The sequence below is a fragment of the Protopterus annectens genome, chromosome 2.part2 (genome assembly GCF_019279795.1).
Source record: "Protopterus annectens isolate FY-2018-M chromosome 2.part2, PAN1.0, whole genome shotgun sequence".
NCBI lineage: Eukaryota > Metazoa > Chordata > Ceratodontiformes > Protopteridae > Protopterus > Protopterus annectens.
Window position 1 is genome coordinate 296,712,915 of NC_056730.1, and position 25,796 is coordinate 296,738,710.

At 43.6% G+C, this 25,796-nt stretch overlaps 1 protein-coding gene across 1 annotated transcript in view; it reads left to right on the top strand.

The window, feature by feature from the left end:
• The window catches only part of CHD1 (chromodomain helicase DNA binding protein 1), a gene marked incomplete in the record, with an annotated part of 4,694,407 nt that overhangs the window by 4,532,097 nt on the left and 136,514 nt on the right, over window positions 1-25,796 (top strand). The window contains 1 exon segment of the mRNA XM_044063873.1: window positions 16,415-16,472. Within this exon segment, the coding sequence (XP_043919808.1) occupies window positions 16,415-16,472 (58 nt within the window).

Genomic DNA, 25,796 nt, shown 5'->3' on the forward strand with positions numbered 1-25,796 from the left:
ATGGACCTTTTCCAGGAATCAGTGAGGAGGTCGGAAAATGTGGTTCAGTAAGTCCCAGGGTCCTTTCCAAGATCCCCATGGAGGTAGTTCCCCCAGGGTAAAGAGGGGAACTCAAATGGAAGATGCAGCCCATGCAGCAGAGGAGGCCTGCAGAATCAGGCGTCCAAAGATTCTTTCTATGACGGACCCTACCAGCGCTCCTGAAAGGAGGCCCAATTGTCCGCCTCTGGAGACAATCGGGGGTTGTTTATCTCTGCATCAGATAACCTGGCTAGACATTACAATAGATACATGGGTGCAGAGGATTATTTCCACATGTTATATAATTCCCTTTTCCCTACCACCTCCACTGGTTTGAAAATTCCCCATGTTCCACCCAGTCAGAGGAAAGCAGGAGCTCTAGAAATACAAAAGCTGCTAGAAATGCGTCATCCAAGATGTCTCACCAGACCAGATAGGATTCTGAACTTACTCAAGATTCTTTTTAGTGCCAAAGAAAAAAGGGGGTGAAGACTGATTTTGGATCTCAGCAGTCTGAACAAATCAGTTCAGTAAACAAAGTTCCGAATGGTCACAGTTCAGTCCATTCTGCCCTTTATGTGCAAGGACGACTGGATGTGCTCGATAGACATTCAGGATGCATACTGTCACATAAAAATGAACAGACAATCCAGAAGGTGTTTCCACTTCTAACTGGGGGCCAGTTATTACCAGTTCAGAGCACTGCCCTTTGGCCTCACCACAGCCCCCAACAGTGTTCACCAAATGCATATCAGTAGTAGCAGCTCACTTGAGATGCAAGGATTCAGAGTGTATCTGTACTTGGACGACTGGCTCATTACCTCTCCGACCAGGCATCTGCCAGTACGAGCTTGAGACTAGGCACACTCCAGACTTGCTCCCATCTGGGAATCACCATAAATTGCAACAAACCTCACCATCTCAGACAGAGTTCAAATGAGTGATTTTCAGCTTAGTGTCAGTAACAGCTTCACTTCCCCTTTCAAGAGTACAGACTATCAGATTCTAGGCCAGAAAAATAATTCACAGTTCTACAGTCTCAGCCCGATTGATCCTACAAGCCTTGGGATCAATGTCTGTGACTGTAGTTTTAGTTCTCTTAGCATGATTTGACATGAGAATTCTTCAGTGGATGTTAGTGACGTAATGGTCTCTATTTTGTCAGCACACATCCTCCCAGGTAAGGATTACCCAGGCATGGAAAACATACCTTTGGTGGTGGATTTGATTAGATTAAGTACTGAAAGGCCATCCCTTCATTCTCCCTCAGCTCAAGGCCATAGTGACCAATGACTCTTCCCAGATTGGGTGGGGATGGGGAGGCACATGTTCGTGTTTCACTGTTGCAGTCATTACAGTTGGGTTATCCTGCTGGCAGACTATCCGCAATCGGCCCGAGTTCCAAAGTCTAGGTCTGACGTCGGTTGTTGTCGCCTCCTCCCTGACATCAGTGCGCCAGGGGTATAAAAGATGCAGCCGACGCCAGTTTCTTCAGTCTTTCTTGCCGCGGGGTGCCCGAATCAAAAGTAGTTTGCAAGTGCTGGTTGGCTGACTCCTGAGATTTTCAAAAACGAATTTCAGATCCGAAGTCTTCATTAAAGATAAGTACCCCATTGGGGAAACTTTTTTCTTGCTCCAGTCTGATGTCAGAAAAAGTTAATAATTGTATTTCTTGTGGGAAGTAAATACCTCATAAGGATTTTCATTCTTACTGAATTCCTTGCCTAGGCCCTGACCACGACATTGCTAGCTGTCGGTTTTGTGCTAGATTTAACCAACGCATTATTAAGTGTCAGTACTATTTTGCATTTCATTATTTTGGCAGAAGATTCAATTATATAATGCCGTCGGAATGGCCGACGACCGGAGTTTATAAAAAAACGCAAAGAAAAAGAAAAGGACAGGCATCCGAGGTCCAAAACCGATGACGAGGCTTCCTCTAGGCCTGTCACCGGTTCTCAGTGAGGTGCTTTCGCAGCCCTTGACACCCGCTACCTCAGAGCCACAGGCCGCTTCCGACTCCCACGTGGAGCCAACTAGGCTGCTGGAAACTCAAGGTATTGGACACTCGGAAACTATTTCCTCAGATGGGCCCGGAGCCGCTGAGCAGGCATCGGCTTCTGAGGGTGTATTCAGGCCTACACAGTTATATGTAAAGCCAACTTCAGCTTCAGAGACAAAGACTAAAGCAGCTCTAAGGACAAAGAAACAAGTACAGCATTCTCCTGGACAGACTTCCATGCCTAAAAAACAGATGCTTAAAATGGCTGAAGACCTAATTACTTTGATCAGGGGTTCCCATCCCCTCCTGTTAAGAGGCCTAGGCAAGAGATAGAATATGAATCTTCAGATCAGGTTTCCATTTCCTCTGATTCCTCTTCTGAACATAAATATTCCCTTCCTCCCTATGAGGATGTCCTTCAAGGATGCATCTGCAGTCCTAACATATGGGTTGTCCTGCCTCAGGCAGCCCTTCGGTCGGCCGGATTCCAAAGTCTGGGTCTGGCCTCGGCTGATGTCGCACTTCACCCGACGTCATAGCTGCTGTCAATTGGGTATAAAGGCATCAGCCGACGCCATTTTCCTCAGTCTTTCTTGCCGCGTGGTGCCCGAAGCAGAAGCTGTTCGCAAGTGCCGGTCGGTCAGATCCAGAGATTTCTACTACCGAAGACTTCTAAAAAGCTAAGTACCCCATTGGGGACTCTTTCTTGCCTCAGCCGATGTCAGAAAAAGTAAATAATTGTTTAACTTGTGGTAAACAAATACCTCATAAGGATTTCCACTCTTACTGCCTTCCTTGCTTAGGCCCAGACCACGACGTAGCAGTTTGCCTAGACTGTGCTTCCTTCAACCGACGGACACTTAGACGTCGGTCGGAGTTTGCGGAGGAGTTTTTTGGTCCCGCTTTTGCTTACAAAATGCCGTTGGAGACTCCGACTTCACAATTAGCTAAAAAGCGTAAGGAAAAGGACCGACACTCGCGGTCCACGGTTTCGGCCGAAACCACGGTTAAGCCAACCGCGAGTGTCTCGGTTTCGGCTGAAACCGAGTCCTCGGTTCTTCCTTCGGCCGAAAGCATACCTCCGATAGCCGAGGCCTCACACAGCATGGCTGAATCTGCTACTGAATTTTCTCCTGCTGTAGCAGGCGCCCAGGATTTATCAGATACTATTCCGTTAGACATATCTACTCCTGCACGTGGAGCTGCTAGGCCCCCTGCATCCATGTCTATCAAGGCTTTTTCTAGGGCTAAAGCAGCTAAATCTTCTAAGGCCTTGCCTGCTAAAACCCCCTCACACAGGCCTAGCTCTAGTTCCCAAATACTCAGCCTGGCAGAGGATCTCATTTCTTTGATCAGGGGATCCCAACCTCATCCTGACAGGGCCTCTCATCCCCCTCCAGAGAAGAGGCCTAGAGCAGAGCCCCCTGAGCCAGTTTCTACAGATTATTCCTCTGATGATTCAGAAAACTCAAATCCTCCAGAAGGCCCTTATTCTCCATATGAGGACTCTGACGCAGAAGACTCCATTCCTTCTGCCTCTCCTCCTGAGGAATTTTCTTTTGGGGAAACCTTGCATGCTATGAGAGAGCAATTTCAATGGCAGGGCCAGGATTTTTCAGATTCTAGGAAAAGGCTAAGGACCTTTTTACATTTGCCACAGCATAGGCCTTTAGCCATTCCTCCAGTACTAACAGTTGTGGATGATGCATTTAATGATGCTTGTACTGCCCCTGACTCTCTGCCCCCGGCCCCTGCTAAGCCCGACAGATACTACAGGGTCCCGGACACACATTATCACTTGTATAAGGCTCCTATTGAAGATCCTGAAACTATTTCACAGGGCCCCAAAGCTGTAGCAACTGCCTCTGCCAAAAACCCCCTCCCCTCTGAAAGAGAATCTAGAGCATTAGAGAGATGGGGTAAAAAAGTTTATACTTCTGCTACTCTTTCGGCTAGGGCCTTAAACTGTCAATTCCACATGATTCAGTATCAGGAGTTTTTGTTAGATCAGCTAAATAAAAACTATCCTCTCCTGAACCTATAGACCGTAAGTCCCTTCAGGATTTGGTATATAACACTCAGCAGGTCAGTAATCATTCCTTAAAATGCGGCTATGATGCACTGGAGGCTTCCTTTAGATCAGCTATGACTGGTACAGTGATCAGAAGGCATGCATGGTTAAAAGAGCAATCCTTACCAGACCATGTAAAGTCAAAGCTCCTAGATGCTCCCATGGAGAAACACAGTTTGTTTGGCTCCCCTGCACAGCAAGTGTTAAAGAAGGTGGAAGAAAAAGCAAAATCTGTCCAAACAGTCAAGGATTTCTTACAGGTCCAGCCTCCGAGGTTTAGTAGAAATTGGCCTTTGAAGAATTGGTCCTTTCCAGACACCACCAGAGCACAGAGAGGCAGAAATAGGCACTCAAGAGGCAGAGGTCAATCCAGAGGTGCCTACAGGGGACGTCAGTGGCAGCCTAACAACCAGAGAAGTACTGCCACAGATCCAGCTACTACCACTTCCACAGGACAGTCACAGTGACTTGGCTCTGATACCGCCTGCCAGGGAACAACTGGAAGCACCCTTAGGCAGAAAGCTAGCCTTATTTTCAGTAAACTGGCATTACATTACAGGAGACAAATGGATTTTACAGACAATAGACAAAGGTTACAGGTTTCACTTCCATACTCTACCAAGGAAGAGAGGAATGCCAAACCTACCACCAAACCAAAAAACAAACGCTCTAGGACAAATCAACCACTTACTAAGGATGAGAGCTATAGAAAAGGTACCGCCTATGGAACAAGGACAAGGATTTTATTCCAGACTTTTCCTGGTGCCAAGAAAAGAAAACCAATGGAGACCTATTCTCGACCTGTCCGCTCTGAACACATATCTCATTGTTCCAAAATTCAAAATGCTGACCCTACAGCAACTTCTTCCCATGCTGGGCAAGGAGTCTTGGCTGGTGACTCTAGATCTCAAGGAGGCATACCTGCATGTCCCTATATGACCAGATTGCAGAAGATACCTCAGATTTCTTGCAGGATCAGAGCATTATCAATTCTCAGCATTGCCCTTTGGCTTATCTACTGCGCCCAGAGTATTCGCGAAATGCCTGGCATCAGTAATTGCTCATTGCAGGCTTCAGGGAATTCAAATTTATCCATACCTGGACGACTGCCTGATACAAGCGGACAACAAGATCAAATTAACAAAAGATTTGGAAAAGGTTATTCACCTATTGCAAGCCCTGGGATACACAGTCAACATAAAAAAGTCAAGGCTGGTACCATCCCAAAGGATAACATTCTTGGGTGCAGAACTGGACACATCAAATCAAATGGCATTTCTCACAGCAGAAAAGCAAAAGCAACTACCACTCTATTTCATGGCATTAACAACGCAGAACCAGCTTACAGCAAGGAAAGTCCTGCAAGCCCTGGGTTACATGGCATCCTGCATAATATTGATTCCACATGCCAGACTACATATGAGGAAGTTGCAATGGTACCTAAGGAATTTATGGTCTCAGCACAAGCACAGCCTAGAAACCCAAATTCCAATAATTCCATGCCTGAAGCAAGAATTCCTGTGGTGGGCTCAGGCCTGTCAGTTGAACAAAGGACTGCCTTTCCACAGCCCTCGCCCAAGCCAGACTATCACCACGGACGCCTCAGACCTTGGTTGGGGGGCACACATGGTAGACAAGTGTATACAAGGCCTATGGACACAAGACCAGCTGAACCTACACATAAATCAAAAAGAGATGCTGGCAGTGAAACAGGCAATTCAGACATTCAGACCGTTACTTCAACAAGGTCATTTGCTGATAAGGACGGACAACACCACAGTTATGTGGTATATCAACAAGCAGGGAGGGACACATTCATATCCTCTATGCCGGATGGCAATGGACCTGTGGAATGTGGCCCTGAACCTCAACATTCAGCTCCAGGCCATGTTTGTGCCAGGAAAAGAAAATATACTAGCAGACACCTTAAGCAGAACTACCACGGATGCCCACGAATGGATGCTGCATCCAGACATCTTCAAATCCATTACAAAGAAATGGGGGCTACCAGAAATAGACCTGTTCGCGTCCCCACACAACCACCAATTGAGAAAATTCTGCACAAGGACATACCACCCACTTGCTTGGAAGGTGGACTCCCTATCCTTCAGTTGGGAAAACCTAACAGCATATGCATTCCCACCTCTTCCTTTGATGCACAGAGTGCTACTGAAGATCAAAGAAGATCACCCAAGGATCATCCTGATAGCTCCAGACTGGCTGAGGCAGCATTGGTACCCGCTTCTGAGGAGTATGTCTCGGGCACACGCATGGCCTCTACCTCTAGTTCCTTTACTGCTAACACAGAACAACTTCAAGATCCTGCATCCAAACTTGAAAACACTGCAGCTAGCTGCTTGGAATTTTACATAAAACAAAATAACCCAGATTTATCTCAGAGGGTTAAAGACATTATCCTGGAGGCTCGCAGACCCTCCACAAGGAAAACTTATTCCCAAAATGGAAAAGATACCTCATTTGGAGTGCAGCAAAAGGAGAAAATGTATCATTGGCAAACATAGCTAACATCCTGGAATATTTAGCAGAACTTTTCCACAATGGCCTGTCTTACTCCTCCATTAAGATTCATGCATCAGCAATTTCAGCAGAATACAACATGGATCCTCCAGTCTTCTCTCATCCTCTACTCAGGCAGTTTCTGAGAGGAATTAAAAATGTAAAGCCTCCAAGGAAGCCACCTTTGCCTACATGGGACCTGAACTTTGTGCTAGAAAAGTTAACACTTTCCCCTTTTGAACCAGCAGCAACAGCAGAATTACAGTTCTTATCTTGGAAAACTGCTTTCCTGCTTGCAATCACTTCAGCAAGAAGGTTTCTGAATTACAGGCATTAATGGCAGTACAGCCCTTCCTTATCTTCCATCAGGATAGAGTGTCCTTGAGAACTAACCCTACTTTCATGCCAAAGGTGGTCTCCAGGGTATCATTGAACCAAGCAATCCACCTACCAACATTCTTCCCCAACCCACAGAACAGGGGGGAAAGACTACTGCATACCTTGGATGTGCACAGGCAATTGCGCTACTACCTGGACAGAACCAAGAACAATAGAAAAACTGACCAGCTTCTGGTAGCATATGCAACAGGAATGGAAGGAAAAGCAATTTCAAAACAGACAATCTCAAAATGGATAGGAAATTGCATTAGATTTTGTTACTCTTTTCATGGAAAGACAACTCCAGAAAACATCAGACCTCACTCCACAAGGGCTACAGCCACTACTACAGCTTTCTTACGAGGAGTGGCTACCAAAGACATTTTAGAAGCTGCTACTTGGAGCTCCGTGCATACATTTGCCAAGCATTATAATCTGCCTTTATACTCCAGATCCCGAGCAGGTTTTGCCACTGCTGTTTTGCAAGGGATCTTAACTACACCATAATCTTCTTAGTGCCTCCTCCCCCAGTTTGGCTATGGTATTCTACCCATATGTTAGGACTGCAGATGCATCCTTGAAGGACATAGTACAGTTTTGTACCTACCATAAATGTAGATGTCCGAGAGGTATGCATCTGAAGTCAGGATTACCCACCCTCCTTCCCCTCTGTGGTACTCCTAGGGTATTTGCCCATCTTGTAGCTAGCTGGGGGAATCTATTATGGTGAATTTGTTTGTATATATGTATATACATGTTTATTTTTGTTTGCTCTCTACTGTTTGGAATCATTTGCATTTATCCAAATTTAGCCTTCCTAGAGGGCACCTGGCATCTGGGGCAAGAAACACTGAGGAAAATGGCGTCTGCTGATGCCTTTATACCCAATTGACAGCAGCTATGACGTCGGGTGAAGTGCGACATCAGCCGAGGCCAGACCCAGACTTTGGAATCCGGCCGACCGAAGGGCTGCCTGAGGCAGGACAACCCATATGTTAGGACTGCAGATGCATACCTCTCGGACATCTACATTTATGGTAGGTACAAAACTGTACTATTCTGATGCTGAAGAATCTATCCTGTCAGCCTCTCCTCCTGAGGATTATTCTTTTGGGGAGACCCTGCATACTATGCGGGAGCATTTCCATTGGGAGAGCCAAGATTACTCCGAATCCAAAAAAAGGCTCAGAGGCTTCCTTTTATTACCCCAGCACAGGCCGCTAGCTATTCCTCCCATTTTAGACATTGTAGATGATGTTTTTACAGAGTCCGGTCTATCTCCTGACTCTTTACCACCAGCTCCTGTAAAGCCAGTCAGATACTACAGGGTTCCGGATTCTCATAGATTTATTTACAAAAACCCTGCTGCTGACCCAGAAACTATTTCTCAGGGTCCCAAGGGGGTCAAGGATTCCACTGCAAAAAACCCTATTCCCTCTGATAGGGATTCAAGGGCCCTGGACAGATGGGGGAAAAAGATTTATACTTCTGCTACCGTGGTTGTAAGGGCTTTAAATTGTCAGTTTCATATGCTTAAATATCAGCAATATCTTATGTCACTGCTTAAACAGAAAATGTTGACAAATTCAGAATGTGCAGAGAACAAAGAAATGCAGGATTTATTGCATGCAGCTGAACAAGTGGGAAAGCATACTTTGCAATGTGGTTTTGATTCTCTAGAAGCCTCCTGCAGGGCCGCAGTTACAGGTTCTGTCATTAGGAGGCATGCTTGGTTAAAAGAACAGAATCTGCCAGATCATGTTAAAGCAAAACTATTAGATGCTGCTTTACAACATGATACCTTGTTTGGTGTTAAAGCAGAAGAGGTGTAGAAGAAAATGGAGGACAAAGCTAAATCTGCGCAAACAGTGAAGGATTTCTTAAAGGTACAGCCTCCCAGATTTAGCAGGAACTGGCCTACAAATAATTGGTCCTTTCCAGTATCAGACAGGCCACAAAGAGGCAGATACAGACACCCCAGAGGCAGATCACAGCCCCAAGGCTCATACAGGCCTAAACAATGGGGTGTTTCTACCTCCAAAAGCGGAGAGGAAAAATCACAGCCATACAGGAAACAGTCTCAATGACTTTCCCCTGCCAGCACCAAGCACTTATCTTCTGGCAGCTCCTTTGGGGGGGAAACTAGCACTTTTTACAAAAAATTGGCACATGATCACCCAGGACAAATGGGTCTTAAATATCATTTCTCAAGGTTACAGGTTCCACTTTCACACCCTGCCAAGGCCAAACGGTATGCCAGACCTGCCACACAATCAATGGGCAGAGGCACAAAAACAAGTTTCATCCCTCATGGACATGAGAGCCATTCAGCAAGTACCACAAGAGCAGGGACAAGGATTTTACTCAAAGCTATTCTTGGTACCCAGAAAGGACAAGGCCTGGAGACCAATACTGGACCTCTCTATCCTAAACACATTCCTGGATATTCCAAAATTCAAAATGTTAACTCTGCAGCAGCTTCTACCCATGCTGGGCAAGAAGCCTTGGCTTGTGACTTTAGACCTAAAAGAGGCATACCTGCATGTCCCAGTCAGACAATCATGCAGAAGATACCTCAAGATTTATAGCTAGCTCAATGCACTACCAATTCTCTGCACTGCCCGTTGGCTTATCTACTGCGCCCAGGTTCTTCACAGAATGCCTGGCTCCAGTAATTGCATTTTGCAGACAAAGAGGAATGCAAATATATCCTTACTTGGATGACTTCCTTATTCAAGCAGAGAACAAGGACATTCTACTACAGCATCTGGCGTTTGTAAAAAGGTTACTAACTGGTCTAGGGTACACAGTAAACGAAAAGAAATCAAAACTCGTGCCCTCTGAAGAGATAATATTCCTGGGTGCAAGCTTAAATACAACTTCCCAGATGGCTTATCTCACAGCAGACAAGCACAGACAACTGACTACTTATTTCAAAATGTTGGCAACAAAGACTCAGTCACCTGCAAGAAAAATTCTGCAGGCTTTGGGCTTCATGTCATCCTGCATACTGCTAATTCCATATGCAAGACTGCACATGAGGGAACTTCAATGGTATCTAAAAAGTGTTTGGACTCAACATTGCCACAGCCTGGAAGCAATAATTACCCTCATTCCCTGCCTGCAACAGGAGTTTCGATGGTGGGAAAAAGCCTGTCACCTCAACACAGGACAGCCATTCACCTTACCCACAGCCAGGCAGACATTGACAAACAGATGCATCAAATTATGCCTGGGGGGCTCATATGGCAGGAAGATGTATTCAGGGCACATAGTCCGCAAGTCAAATGCATCTACATATCAATCAAAAAGAGATGCTAGCTGTTCAGAATGCCCTGACAGCCTTCAAGGATCTACTTCATCCAAGACAACTACTGGTAAAGACGGACAATACTACAGTCATGTGGTACATAAACAAGCAGGGGGGCACACATTCCTACCCCCTCTGCAGACTAGCCATGAACTTGTGGGACATAGCACTGACTTACCAAGTACATCTGCAAGCACAATTCCTGCCAGGAAGGATAAATACTCTGGCAGACGAACTAAGCAGAAACCTAATGGATCCCCACGAGTGGAAATTGGATCCACAATCTTCAGCATGACAACAAGGAACTGGGGATGCCCAAACCTAGACCTATTTGCCTCCCCTCACAACTGCCAACTACAGAGATTCTGCACAAGGACTTATCACAAGCAAGCATGGAAAGTGGATGCTCTATCTTTCAGCTGGAAAAACCTAACAGTATATGCCTTTCCTCCTCTGCCTCTCCTCCCCAAGGTACTCCTCAAGGTCAGACAAGAGAAGCCAAAAATGATACTGATTGCCCCAGACTGGCCCCGCCAGCACTGGTACCCAATCCTAAAGAGCTTGTTTCAATGCCCAGCTTGGACATTACTTCAAATTCCTCACTTATTGACCCAACAAGACAGTCTGATACTGCACAGCCAATTCAGGACCTTAAACCTGGCAGCCTGGCAGATAATGTAGCCATTCAAGACACACCTCTCTCTAAAGCAGTGATGGATGTTATTTTTGAGGCCAGGAGGCCTAGCACCAGAAAATCTTATGCAGAAAAATGGTAGAGATTCTACGCTTGGAACCAGGCACAAGGTATTGACACAACTGTTCCAAATATTCCTCAGATTTTGCAATACTTAACTGAGATGCTGGATAAAGGCCTTTCCTTTTCATCAATTAAAATTTATGCCTCCGCCATTTCAGCTCATTACAATACAGAACCACCTATTTTTCTCATCCATTACTAAGGCAGTACCTCAGAGGGGCAAAAAACATAAGCCCTCCAAGGAGAGCACCAATACCTGCATGGGACCTCAACTATGTCTTGGAAAAACTCACACTGCCTCCGTTTGAGCCAGCCTCTGCAGCTGATATAAAATTCTTATCCTAGAAAACAGCTCTGCTCCTAGCAGTAACCTCCGCTAGACGAGTCGCAGAGCTACAGGCACTCATGGCAGTGGAACCTTTTATCATTTTACATCCTGACAGGGTTTCTCTAAGGAGAAACCCTACATTTATGCCTAAGGTAGTGTCCAGTGTGGCCCTTAACCAAACAATTCATTTGCCTACCTTTTACCCAAACCCACAGAATAAGGGTGAGAGACTTCTGCATTCTTTAGACATTCACAGGCAGCTACGATTCTACTTGGACAGAACCAAAGCTTTCAGAAAGACTGAACAACTTCTAGCGGCATATGCTGCAGGATCACAAGGAAAGCCTATCTCGAAACAGACTATTTCAAAGTGGAAAGGCCACTGCATTCGTTTCTGCTATTCACAGTATGTCAAATCAGTGTCTAAGGGCATTAGGCCACATTCAACCAGAGCAGCAGCCACTTCAGCAGCCTTCCTCAGAGGAGTACCAACCAAAGACATCTTAGGGGCTGCAACTTGGAGTTCAGTGCATACTTTTACAAAGCACTATCACTTACCTCTCTACTCTAAATCCAGGGCAGGCTTTGCCACTGCAGTTCTGCAGGGCCTGATAGCCTCTCCTAATCCTATTTAGCACCGGCCTCCCAACCTTAGCTTTGGGATTCAACCCAATTGTAATGACTGCAACAGTGAAACACGATGAACATAGTACAGTTGTGTACCTACCATAAATGTAGATGTTCGAGTGTATTCACTGTTGCAGTCCAGGTTACTCTCCCACCATACCCCTTTTCCTTGCTGGGACTTATCTGTACCTCTCTGTTCTATACAACCTATGTGGTGTATTTGCTTGTAGATGAAGGAAAAGTTGTTTTTTGTGTATGCATGCTTATTGGCATAATTTAGCCTACCATTTTAGGGGCACCTGACATCTGGGGCAAGAAAAACTGAAGAAAATGGCGTGGGCTGCATCTTTTTATACCCCTGGCGCACTGACGTCAGGGAGGAGGCAACAGCAACCGACGCCGGACCTAGACTTTGGAACTCGGGCCGACTGCAGGTAGCCTGCCAGCAGGATAACCCAGTTGTAATGACTGCAACAGTGAATACACTCGAACATCAACATTTATGGTAGGTACACAACTGTACTTTCTAGTGCTTCAGTGGTCTGGCTTTTAGAAAAGGTTTTAAAGAACTATTTCCATTCAAGCCAGGATATTTCTCAGCATTCAACTTAAGAACCCATTTTTGTTTTATGCTTTCTGTAGTATTTTCTAAGTCACCTCCCCGTATATTTGAGACATGCAGGTCCATCTGCAAGCTCAATTCCTGCCAAGCAAACAAAACTCACTGGCAGACGACCTAAGCAGAAATCTCCTAGACCCACACGAGTGGCAATTAGAGCCCAGCACTTTCAACCTTTTGATTCGGAAATGGGGAGACCCCAGAGATGGATCTATTTGCCTCCCCCTGCAGTCACTAACCAGCTCAGTAAATTCTGCACCAGAACTCCTTACAGCAGGGCCTGGAAAGTGGATGCCCTATCTTTCCAGTGGGTAAATCCTTCAATCTATGCCTTTACCCCTCTGCCCCTTCTCTCAAGAGTATTGCTCAAGATAAGACAGGACAGACCAAGGACAATTCTGATTGCCCCGGACTGCCACACCAGCACTGGTACCTGCTCCTGCGCAGCCTGGCACCTACACCAGAACCCAACCCTGCTCTCTCAGCAGGGGGGGGGGCAGATCTTGCATCCGCAACTGCAAACCCTAAATCTTGCAGCCTGGCTTATTCCAGGAATTCTCCCCCAGTAACCAGCCTAAGCAAGCAGGTGCTGGACGTCATTCTTGAGGCCAGAAGACCCAGTACAAGGAAATCCTATGCCGATAAGTGGAAAAGGTACTGCTCCTGGATTCAGTCTAAAGGAGAGGGCACAAACCTGCCCTCCCTGCCTCTAATCCTGGATTACTCAGCAGATCTACTCCACAGAGGCCTATCCTTCTCCTCCATTAAGATCCATGCCTCTGCGATTTCAGCTCATTACAACACTGAGCCACTTCTCTTCTCTCACCCTCTTGTCAAACAGTTCCTGAGAGGGGCAAACAACTTAAGGCCACCAACGAGGGCTCACACCCTTGCTTGGGACCTTAACTTTGTACTGGAAAAGCTCACGCTTCCCCCTTTGAGCCTGCAGTGTCAGCAGAGTTAAAATTCCTCTCTTGGAAAACAGCCTTGCTTCTGACCATCACTTCAGCTAGAAGAATTTCTGAGTTACAAGCACTCATGGCTATGGAACCATTCATTATTTTCCATGCTGACAGGGTTTCCCTCAGGACTAACCCTTCCTTTATGCCTAAAGTGGTATCCATTATGGCTCTCAACCAATCTATCGATTTGCCAACCTTCTTCCGTAATCCTCAAAATAAAGGGGAAATGATCCTGCACTCCTTGGACTTGCACAGACAGCTTAAATTCTGCCTTGATAGGACTAAGCCCTTCAGGAAATCTGACCAATCAACTAGTCAGCTTTGCACCAGGGGCAGTGGGCAAGGCCATTTCTAAATAAACAATTTCCAAATGGATAGCACACTGCATCCATTTCTGCTACAAGCACCATGGGAAACCAACCCCACAGGGGATCAGAACACATTGCACTGGGGCAGCTTCTACCTCTACAGCATTCCTCAGGGGAGTCCCTACCAGGGACATCCTGGAAGCTGCTACCTGGAGTTCTGTACACACCTTCACCAAGCATTACCACCTGCCTATCTTTTCCTGATCCAGGGTGGGTTTTGCTACAGCAGTCCTGAAAGGCATACTAGCCAGCCCCAACTCTTCTTGACTGGCTCCACCCTTCTCCATCTTTGGGAATCTACCCAAATGTGATGACTGCAACAGTGAAACACGAAATACATAGTACAGTTGTGTACACTTACCGTAAATGTAGATGTTCGAGTATATTCACTGTTGCAGTCCTGGTTTCCCTCCCTCCAGCCCCTTGTTTCTCTCTTTTTTTCTCCTCTCCATGCCTATTACTCACCCCTTTCAAGGGTATTGGTATTTACTTTTTACTGGTGGTGTTTTCCCCACCATAACTTAGGTCCCTATTTGGGGGGCTCCTGACATTTGGGACAAGAAAAACTGATGTAATGGCGTCGGCTACCTGTTTTTATACCCCTGACGACCTGACATCAGTCCTGGAGCGACAGGAACCAACACAGAAATACTAAGTCTCTGGTATTCGGACCGACTGTGGGCTACCTGCAGGCAGATAACCCAAGTGTGATGACTGCAACAGTGAATACACTCGAACATCTACATTTATGGTAAGTGTAGTACACAACTGTACTATTCTACTCTAGACTATGTTTTCCAGAGTAGAAGAAATGTGGAGACCCATTCTAGACCTGTGAAGACAAAACAGCTGTCTGAGTACCAAATTTCAAGATGATGACCCTTCAGGCCATATTGTCCCTCCTCTTTGGCCAGACCCTGAGGACCACCATGGCTGTAAAGGATGCCTACCTTCATACAGTAAAACACAGGGACCACAGGTGCTTTCTCAGTTTACCTCTTTGCCCTTGGGTTTAGCCATTGTTGCAAAGTATGCAGCTCCAGGAGTTGCTTTCTGCAGAACCAAGGGCACTTTACTTGGAGGGCTTTCTAATCCATGATACTTCTCCAGAGATCGAGATTCACCCTCATTCTCCTAAAAAGTAACATCCTCCTACAGAAATGCAATATTTCTGGGCTGACTTGTAATATTAGTCTTCAGAGGACTTTCCTTTCACTGGACAAAATGGAGCACTTACATAAATATTTCCCATAGTCAGAGAAGCAGGAACATTCCAAAGCCAGGGAGTGTCTCAGTGCTCTGGGCTAAATGACTGAACTATGCTGATTATCTCTGCCAGGCTACATGTAAGAATAGTCCAGTCCCTGGAAGAGCTGATTCTCATTTTGTCTTGCATTTCCAAGCAGAGTGAATATGAAGGGTTCCTTTCTCTTTCAGACTACCCAACCTTTTATAATGGCTGCATCAGACCTGGCCTGGGGAGGCCTTTCACAGTAAACCTCAATGTCCGTAAATGTAGAATGCTGCCCAGGAAAAGCAGTGTATGTGTAAGAGATGTCATTGATTTAGGCTCTTAAGGTATTAAGTTTGCTGTATATAGAGGGTGTCTTGCAGGTAGTAATGGATGACTCGACTATAGTGTAGTACATTATCAAGCAGGGTTGGGCCAAGTTCTACACTCTTTGCAGGCTAGCAGTAACTGCTTCTGATCTGGCCTTGCAGCATAAAATTTAATTCTGAGCCGTGTGCGTGCAAGCTGAACAGGTCAAAGGCAAACCTTCACAAATGGTTGTTACAGATGGAGGTCTTCCTTCAACTAATGCTCAGGTTGACTGTCCCTCCAATGTACCTGTTTTCATCTTGAGATGACAGACCACTGAAAAACTTCCATTCAAGAGCACCTCACAGAGAAGACTTGGGAACAAGTGTCATCCCCTTCAGATGATAGGGCTGTATGTGCTTCCTTTGTGATCCCCTCACATCCCAAGGTGATCCAAAGGTTGAAGCAGGACAGGACGTTTTGAAAATGTTGCTGCTAGCACCATTTTATCCCAATCAGCACTGTTTTTTCCTTCTCATAGAAATAACCAGGGGAAAGCATCAATGCACAGAATCCAAATGGTAGTTATAGTAATAAACCTGTGGGGTATAGTTGTATATTACTTTTTCTGTCAATTACTCTAAAACTGCAGAACTTCTTAGAAAGTGTTGCCCTTTTAAAATGTGGGTATACTATAATTCTGTTAAAGTACCACAAGATTATTGATAGCATCTTTTTGTTCCAGTGAAGATAGTCAAATTGTGTTCATCCTTAGTTGTGAAGTGATAATGTAGTATAACAGCAAGAATTTGAGCCTGCATTTCATAGCAACTTGTAGTCAATTAAACGTTTAGAGAAATGTAAATTAACTGTGAATTCCTTTTGAAATATGTGATTTATTTTTCCACATTTAGCTTCACGGTGAGCAGAATTGTACCACCAGTACAAAGTTGCACAGTGCCAAACATCCAGGTAAGTTATATTTGATTACTGCCTGTCACAGGTTTCAATCTACTTAAGCCCTTCATTTATTGATGCTTATCACTGTGCATTTTGCACATATCTTATTTGCTATGCTTTTATACTTTGTCATTTAATGTTTTTGCTATAAAATGTGTTGTCAGGGCACAAGATATTTTTGTTTTTAGATCAGAATTGCAAGAGATACATGTGTGAAGTAATGTTAGGAAGTGTGATGATGGATACAGTAAACTCTCAGTTAACCAGAACTCAAGCAACTAGAAAAAAAATCGAAGAAATACAGTACAGTATGAACAATTCAGTTTTCATGTGTTGCATGCACTTTGTTTCCCCCCCGCAAAAACTTACCTTACATTTTTGGAGTTTGAGTTTTAAAAAGGATGGTACAAATTCCTTCTCTCTCCAACCTAAGAACAAGTCAAATCACTAAAATGTCAACACTTGCTCCATACTCAGTTTGCATCAAAGTGCACACTTTCTCTCTGATCCCACACACACAGTCTCTTTAGTTTTCATACATGTATTCACTCACTCTTTCTGTCTCCGATCTCTCACACACATGCTCTTCAGCTTTCATACATCTCTCCAGTCTCTCACACAGTCGCTTCTGCTTTCATACATGCATTCACTCTCTCTCTCGCTCTTCAGTTCATTTAATTCCAATTCACTCAGCATGCCACTGAAAACCATTCCACGTGCGACGCTTTGCAACAGAAATACAAGTTTAAAATAATATTCCAGCCAGGCTTTTAATTACTGTATTTTACTATTAAAATCATATCAGTACAGTCTTTGGTATGGTATACAGTAGGGTACAGTATTTGTCAGGTCTGCTTTTAATAGTAACTCTCAAGCAACCAGAAACTGCACTTATCGAGCATCTATCAATCCCCATGGGTGCTGGTTAGCTGAGAGTTTACTGTATCTGAAAAGATAGACCCCAAGTCTAGACATGCATCAGTGAAACATTAGATTTTTACAGACCATATCCTAAACCAGTGACAAAACATGATTTTCCTGCTAGAATACTCACCAGTATACATGTGATGGTTTATATGATTTTGTATCATGTTAAAGTTATGTCAACTGTATAGATAGAAAACTGTCTGAAAGACACAATCCCCACATTGAGAGATGCAGGTGCCTAATCAGAAAGTATGAAAGTGGCCAGCAGTGACCATAAGAGTTCAGTATTGAGACTTCCTGTTTTTATTTATTTCTCAGATCTCCCAGCAGTGAGTCAAGACCTTTGGCTAACAAAATTTGCAGATGCCTGCAAACAGAGTTGTTACCCACCAACACCCAAACCTTCCAGAATGATCTTTCTGTAGTAAATTCTTGCTGCACTAACAATGATCTCAGACTAAATGCTATAAAGTGTAGTAGTATTACTTTTGATAGGCAACCTTCCACTCAATACTATGTAGACAACACAATACTACATAATGAAAATGTCGATAGGAACCTGGATACTTGTGTTGATAGCTCCTGTCTTTTGACCATCATGTGACAATGGTTATCAGGAAATAATTTTATTTAGCTTGACTAATTCCAAAGGAATATCATCAAAATCTAAAAAGATAATTGCTCCGTTATACCCAGCACTGATCAGGCCAATTTTCAAGTACGACACCCACTTTGGGATGTATCTCAGTAAACATTTCAAACAGTTTGTCCCCAAAAGTTACTAACCAAAACAGTCACATGGCTAAAGTCCATGAGATACCAAGAAAGGCTGAAAGCTCTCTCTTGTTTGTGTGTGCTATAGACGTTTGAATGCAGATCTGTCTCGCTTACCATGCTATTAGAGACCCAGTTGTAATGGTCCCCCTGTTTTCTCTGCAAATCCCTTATATCCACCGATATCAAAAGCATAGGTGTACGTTTCCACCAGCCAATAAGCAAAACATCTTGGAAGGACAACAAGGTACCTAAATCTTCACCATCAGATAAGTAAAATACGCTAGAGGGATAGGTTTATAACCCAGCACCATCAGAACCTCTGAAATAAACTTCCCGTGTATGTTAAACAATGAGACATGCTGTCTTTCTTTAAATTTAAAATAGATGACTGAATGGGTATCCACAAATGTACATTGGGATTGACCGGCATGCAACCCCCCCCCCCCCCCAAGAAAGGAGATGTTGCCTGATGGAGGTCACTGGTAAGGCAGGAATTGTCATGAGAGTCTGTGGCTTTAGAAAATCTATGACTCTGAACATTAAGCCACAGTAGCTTAATGGACAAGGCATTGGCCTCCTAAGCTAGGGACTGTGGTTTCAAGTAACATCTGGAGTGAAATAATCTTGATACAATTACAACTTTTAAGGTCTAGGGACTTAAATTTTGTCTGACATAAACAGGACATGCTGGAAAGAGAGAGGTGCCCCAAAGACTGCCCCTATTATGGAACAGGCTTCCCATCAATATGAAGCCCAGTTCATCTATTACTCAGTTTAAGCACAACCTAAAAGTGGATGGGGAATAGGAAATTTACACCAGGCCTGGCACCCATGTCCCTTATGGACAGATGTAGCTTATAATTGCCTGGCCGTCAATGTCCTATTTGGATACAGGATATCATTATTCTTTTGGGAAAACTTTGAGGACCCCCCCCCCCCCGGGAAAACTAGCCTAGTAACAATCTATGAATCTGTGTCAGTTGTAGTATAATTTTCTTCTGTAGTATATAGCGAAAGATCCGAATTTTTTTTTTCTCCTAAAATTTCAGTATATTTCTAGTGTTGCATGCTGTTTTTCGTAGACCATAAGTCCCCAAGTTAGCATTCCACTACAAAAAAGGAAAGCAGGTTGTAACTCACATACGGATAACACTTGACATTTTTAGAAAACTAGGTATATTATGAGGGTATTTTTGCCAGAAGAGCTTGATCATCATAATTGCTGGTTTGCATCACTTTTTGTATATAATTTATAGGTCCCATACCTGCATTGAGTCTCAATCACTGATTATTTGGTCTCCATCATTAAATGACAGCACTATGTGGCCTAGCTGTCTTACATACAGCCTTGAGGGGCATTTCTTTATTAAGGGCCTAATCCCTCTCCTTGGGCAGGGGATATGTGACTTCCTTCACCATGTAGGCCCTTGCACCACTGTGTACCAGTTAATGAAGGCTACATCATACATGGCTTGGTGAGCCAAACACATTCCCCAGAAATTACCCGAAGTATTGCCACCTGTTTGCTGAGGGGGAAGTGTCACAGAATGACCATATTCTGTCTTCTCCCCAAGATAGGCACACCCACCCTGCCCATGTCATGTCCAGCACATGCTTGCATTACTAACTGAACATGAGTTGTGTAGGAAATAAGGGCATTATCCCTTATGCCATCAGAGCTATAAGTTTGGAGTGTTTGCGTGCCAGTTTTTTATCATAATGTTTTTGTGAGCATATCCCATGCATCTGCATGGAAAGGTAAAATGTTCATCATTCCCTGTGTCTCATTGATATTTTTGGGTTATCTGCCAAGGTAACCCAGTACTGACCAGCTTTCAAAAGCTGACTTCCCTTCCACTGTCTTCCTCTGACAGATGATTGGCTGAGGATATCCTGACAGGGAAGCATTTAGCTGTCACAGGAAGTGAGTATTCAGTCTTTTCTGCCATCCAAAGAAAAAAGTCCTCTGACTTTTCACATGATCCATTTACTGATTTTTCTGCCTAACTGCTCAGATAAGCCCCGTTTAGGGATCCCCTTCCTGTCACTTTATTATTAGATCTGTTTTCTTTCTGTTTATGTTTATTTAAAATATGTATTTTATTATTTTTTTCTGTCAGTGTTTACACCAATTCTTGTGAGAATTTCTGCTTGTAGCAGAAGTTATTTAGCTTCAGTCTTTGACAAATGCTTGTTTTTACTTTTTCTGAGGAAATGCTCAGTATGCCTCTCAGAAATATGAAGTCAGAACTGCAAATTAACAACGCTCGTCATTACTGTTACTCTGATTTATTTTCATCTTATGACAGGAAAATATTGCAGTTTGGATTTCTCTGCATTTATACATCATTTACTATATGTATGGCTCTTCTCTGTGTATTTTTTAACATCAAGTCTCAGTTTTACCTTAAATTCAGTTATTTGAATGTACTGTGGTGATTTTATTCTCTGACAAAAAGTATAGATTAAATTGCTATTAAACATTTTATGGCAGTTTAATGTGGTTAAATTATGTGGAGCTAATTTTTAATACTGGTTTGGCACATTGGTTGCTTTGGTATTTGGACTTGGTATACTGGAAATTCTTTAACTTGTGCCGTTTAAAAAAAATTCTGAACACATTTCAGTCCATTTTTGTGATAATACTACAGTTTGGCAGAGTTTAATTGTGTGGACATACTTATTACTGAAAACTTTAAGAACTTACTGTGTTACATTATCCATTACTGTCAGTTTATTATTCTGGCTAGTGTTCTCTCCCCTGACTTGATAGATCTTAACTGTGTTACCTCCCCCCGGTAAAATCCAGTTGCACCTAAAAAGGCTCACAGACCACTTACATTTTGCAACCCGTCCCTCTGGTAGCTTTGCCAGCCACTATGGAACAGGGTTTAGATACTTTTGTCTAGTAGTAACATTCACAAGAAACAGAAACTTAATTATACAGCTGATGATCAGATTGTAGCTTGTTTATAAGACATGTGGTTTGTTCGGCTGAGTGTTCTGCAGACAGCTAATTCTGGTGGTTGTTTTCTCATGTATAGCTCTAGTCCTAGTTTAGCTAGAGACCTTGCTGTTTTAGAGAATGATGAGAAATCTGATGTGGACAGTTGTGACTTCCTGTTTTGACACCGAATCTTAGGAAGGTGAACCTGAGCTGAAGTTCAAACGTGCTCACTTTTCTTTTCTCTTTTTCTTTTTCCTTTTTTTGCTGAAATATTTTTATTAGAATTTTTTGAAAAAGAAAAGATCACAAAAAACAAACTTTAAAACATAATACAAGCAGAAACATTATGAATCATGATTTTAAAGAACAAGTAAAATTCTAAATATTTACAATATATACAATATGCCTGAGACCAACAAGGTAGTAGATGAAGCAAGACAATCTTAATAACAGTCCAAATAATTAAGTAGATGCAGATGTCAATTCAGTAAGGGCCAAAACCTTCAACCAAGGATTTTTCCTCAAGTTTGTTTGGCTAAATTCTTCCCTATTTTACTTTCATTTCTTTAATTGCAACTTCCTTAAGAAGAGTAAGAAAGTGTTCAAATTTCGATTCTGAAGTAGATTTCAAGTTTCTTGTAATAGTTTTCATGGCCACAACAACTGTAGTCCAAGTTAAATAAGGAAAATATTTCTTATCTGATGTTAATCTTCGTTCATTCCTTACTGATGGGTTATCGGTTCCGTCATCGGAACCGAGCCGGCCAATATCAAGCTCGCGTCAGCCAAAAACTCTCTAGCCAAGGTCCTACCCAGAATGCTCTACTTCCTGTTACCTCAGATCTCGTTTGCCACGTTGTTGAACAGCCATGTCAAGCCACTCTCTCAGCTAAGTGTCTAATTTTTTGACAATTTATATATTATTACTCTAAAAGTTTCTCAAAAGTTTATTCTAATATTTTCCTACCCTATCGCACACTTTAGACTATCTCCCTTTAGTCCTTTCCCTTTATTAGCCTCTTTTCTTACGTTATGGTAATTCTCCATTACCATCGTTGGTAATCTTTCTTTTTCTCTTTTTGCCCTTTTCTTGGGTAGCCATTATTCTTCCTCATGTTTCATTTAACGCAAAGCCCCTTTAAGGAATCTAACAACTGATTGACAACACCTGTTTTCAATTAGTGTTACCTATGGTTATATAAAAGGGTTTGGCTTCAGCAAATGCTTTTGTACTCACTTGAAAAAGCTCAGGATTATCCTGAGTGAAGGCGCTTGTGTTTATTTCTTCTTGGACCTACTTGAATAAAAGATTTTCGCATTTCGCATCAGCTTTTGTTTTTTGTTCCTGGTGGCTGTGGAGTCGTGTTACTTTTATTCTAATATTTTCCTACCCTATTGCACACTTTAGACTATCTCCCTTTAGTCCTTTCCCTTTATTAGCCTCTTTTCTTACGTTGTGGTAATTCTCCATTACCATCGTTGGTAATCTTTCTTTTTCTCTTTTTGCCCTTTTCTTGGGTAGCCATTATTCTTCCTTTTGCTACTGTGCTTCTTCTCCACAGCAGCTATGTCGGATAAGAAAAGTTACGTTGGTTTCAAGCAGTGCAAGGATTGCGGCCGTAAGTTACTGATTCCGATGGGCATGACTTGTGCCTACTGTCTTAATGTCTCCCACTTGACTGTAGATCCTCCGTGTGGGATCTGTAAAAACGTGTCTACCAGGACTCTCAATGAGAGGAAGACCAAGTTAATTTTGAAAGGTCTCCTTTCTCTGAGGCTATCTCTGGGTCAGAAGGCTCACCCCCTTCTGTTAAACCCCGCAAGAGGCGTTCTTCCTCTTTTTCATTAAAGTCACTCCGTTCTCCCTCTGGAGATTGTAGGGAGTCGACTCACAAGAAGGTGAAATTCATTACTACTACAGCGCTGCCACCTGTGACCCTGTCGGCTCCAGGCTTGGCACCACCCCAAATGATCCTGACTACAGCCTTGTCTCCTTTAGCGATATCGGCACCAGAGTTTCTGGTGAAGACAACTACAGATGTTCTTTGTGTTGCACTGTTGCAGTCATTACATTTGGGTTATCTGCTTGCAGGTAGCCCTCAGTCGGCCTGATTAACAAAGTCTTGGGTCCTGCATCGGTTGCTGTCCCTTCTTCCATGACGTCAGGTCGTCAGGGGTATAAAACATGTAGCCGACGCCATTACATCAGACTTTCTTGCTGTGTGGTGCCCGAAGTTGAAGCAGTTCACAAGTGTCGGTCGGCCGACTCCTGAAATTTTCATTTTCGAGTTTCAGAACCAAAGTCTTCAACTAAAGCTAAGTACCCCGTTGGGGAAACTTTTTCTTGCCCTTTCCGATGTCAGTAAAAGTTAATAATTGCATTACTTGTGGAAAGCAAATACCTCATAAAGATTTTCATTCGCACTGTATTCCTTCCCTAGGCCCTGACCATGACGTACCTTGCTGTTGGTTTTTTGCTTTATTTAGTCAGCGCACTATCTGTCGTCGGTATATTTTCACCTCTAAATATTTAGGTTCTCAGTCTAATTATCCAGAAATGGCGTTGATTAGCCGTCCGACTACTGGGATTCTGAAAAACGCAAAGATAAAGACAGAGACAGTCCACCGAAGTCCAAAACTGCCGATGACGCTTTTCCTGAGCCAGTCGCCAGTTCGCCGTTACTCAGTGAGGCGCTTTCGCAGCCCCTGATACCCGCTACCTCTGATTCGCAGACCTCCACTGAGACCCATTCTGAGTCTGATATGCCGCGAGATGCTTCAACTATGGAACCCGCGGATATTGCTACCTTGGATGTGTCCGGAGCCGCTGCGCAGGCACCGGCTTCTGATGGTGTATTCAGGCCTACGGACTTGCATATTAAACCGACGCCTCCTTCTTTACTTAGGCCTAAATCTCGATCCATGCCTAAAAAGCCGACGCCCAGGCCACATGCTCAGGCTTCTATGCCTAAAAAACAAATGATAAGAATGGCTGAAGATCTAATAACTCTAATCATGGGTAGCCAACCCCCCCCCCCCTCTAAGAGGCCTAGGACTGAAGTTGATTATGAATCTTCTGATCAGGATTCTGTTTTTTCTGATTCGTCTGATGATCTGGATTTGCCCTTATCTGCTTATGAAGATTCTGATGCAGAGGACTCCATTCCCTCTGCTTCCCTGCCCGAGGATTTTTCTTTTGTGGAAATCTTACATACCCTAAGGGAGCATTTTTACTGGGAAAGCCAGGATTTTTCTGATTCAAAAAAGAGGCTTAGGAATTTCCTTCTCCTACCTCAGCATAGGCCTTTAGCTATTTCTCCTGTACTAGACATTGTTGTTGATGCTTTTTCATAATCTAGTTTGGCCCCTGATTCCCTGCCTCCTGCTTCCAGAAAACCTGACAAGATACTACAGTGTCCCTGAGTCCCACAAGTTCCTTTTTAAAAATCCTGTTGCAGATCCAGAGACTATTTCACAGGGGCCCAATGGCATTAAGGCTTCTTCTGCTAAAAATCCTACCCCTTCTGATAGAGACTCCAGGGCACTTGATAGACTGGGTAAGAAGATTTACACTTCTGCACCGTTGGCCATTAGGGCTTTAAACTGCCAGTGTCATATGTTAAAATATCAGCAACATGTTATTGGACTGCTTAAACAGAAAATGATGTTGATTCCTGACTGTGTAGAAAATAGAGTTACAGGATTTAATGCATTCTGCTGAACAAGTTGGAAAACATGCTTTGCAATGTGGTTTTCATTTATTAGAGGCCTCTTGCAGGGCTGCTGTTACTGGGTCTGTGCTCAGAAGGCATGCTTGGCTTAAGGAGTAATCTTTGCCTGGTCATGTTAAAGCTAAATTGTTGGATGCTCCTTTAAATCAGGACCACCTGTTTGGCAACAAGGCTGAGGAAGTTCTTAAAAAGATGGAAGATAAAGCTAAATATATGCAAACTGTTAAAGAATTTTTACAAGTTCAGCTCCCTAGATTTAGTAGGCACTGGCCCTCTAAGAATTGGTCCTTTCCAGCCCCTTCCAGGTCTTCTCAAGACAAACCCAGACACAGCAAAAACCCCAGGTTTCAGTCCCAGGGGACACACAGAACTAAGCAGTGGGGGGCCTCCACGTCCAAATCTGGGAATAATAAGACTCCCCCTATGGTAAACTGTCTCAATTACTTCCTTTTAAAATTTCCAAGCACGTATCAACTGACTGCCCCTTTGCGGGGAAAGATTTATCTTCATGCAAAGAATTGGGAACTCATTACCGAGGACAAATGGGTTTTAAATATAGTGTCCCAGCTATATAGATTTCACTTCCACGTTGCCAACACCAATCAGGTGGCCGGACCTACCCCCAAATCAGTGGGCAGAGGCCCAAAAAGAAGTACTTTCTCTCTTAAGCTTGGGGGCTATTCAGCTGGTACCAGAAGAGGAAAAGGGATAAGGTTTCTACTCAAGGCTTTTCCTGGTACCCAGAAAAGACAATTCATGGCATCCTATCCTGGACCTGTCTACTCTAAACACCTTTTTGGAGATTCCAGAATTGTAGATGCTGACTCTTCACCAATTACTTCCTATGCTAGGCAAAGATGCCTGGTTGGCAGCAGTAGATTTAAAAGAAGCATACCTGCACATCCCAATCAGGGAATTTTGCAGAAGATACCTATGCTTCAAAGCAGGCTAAAC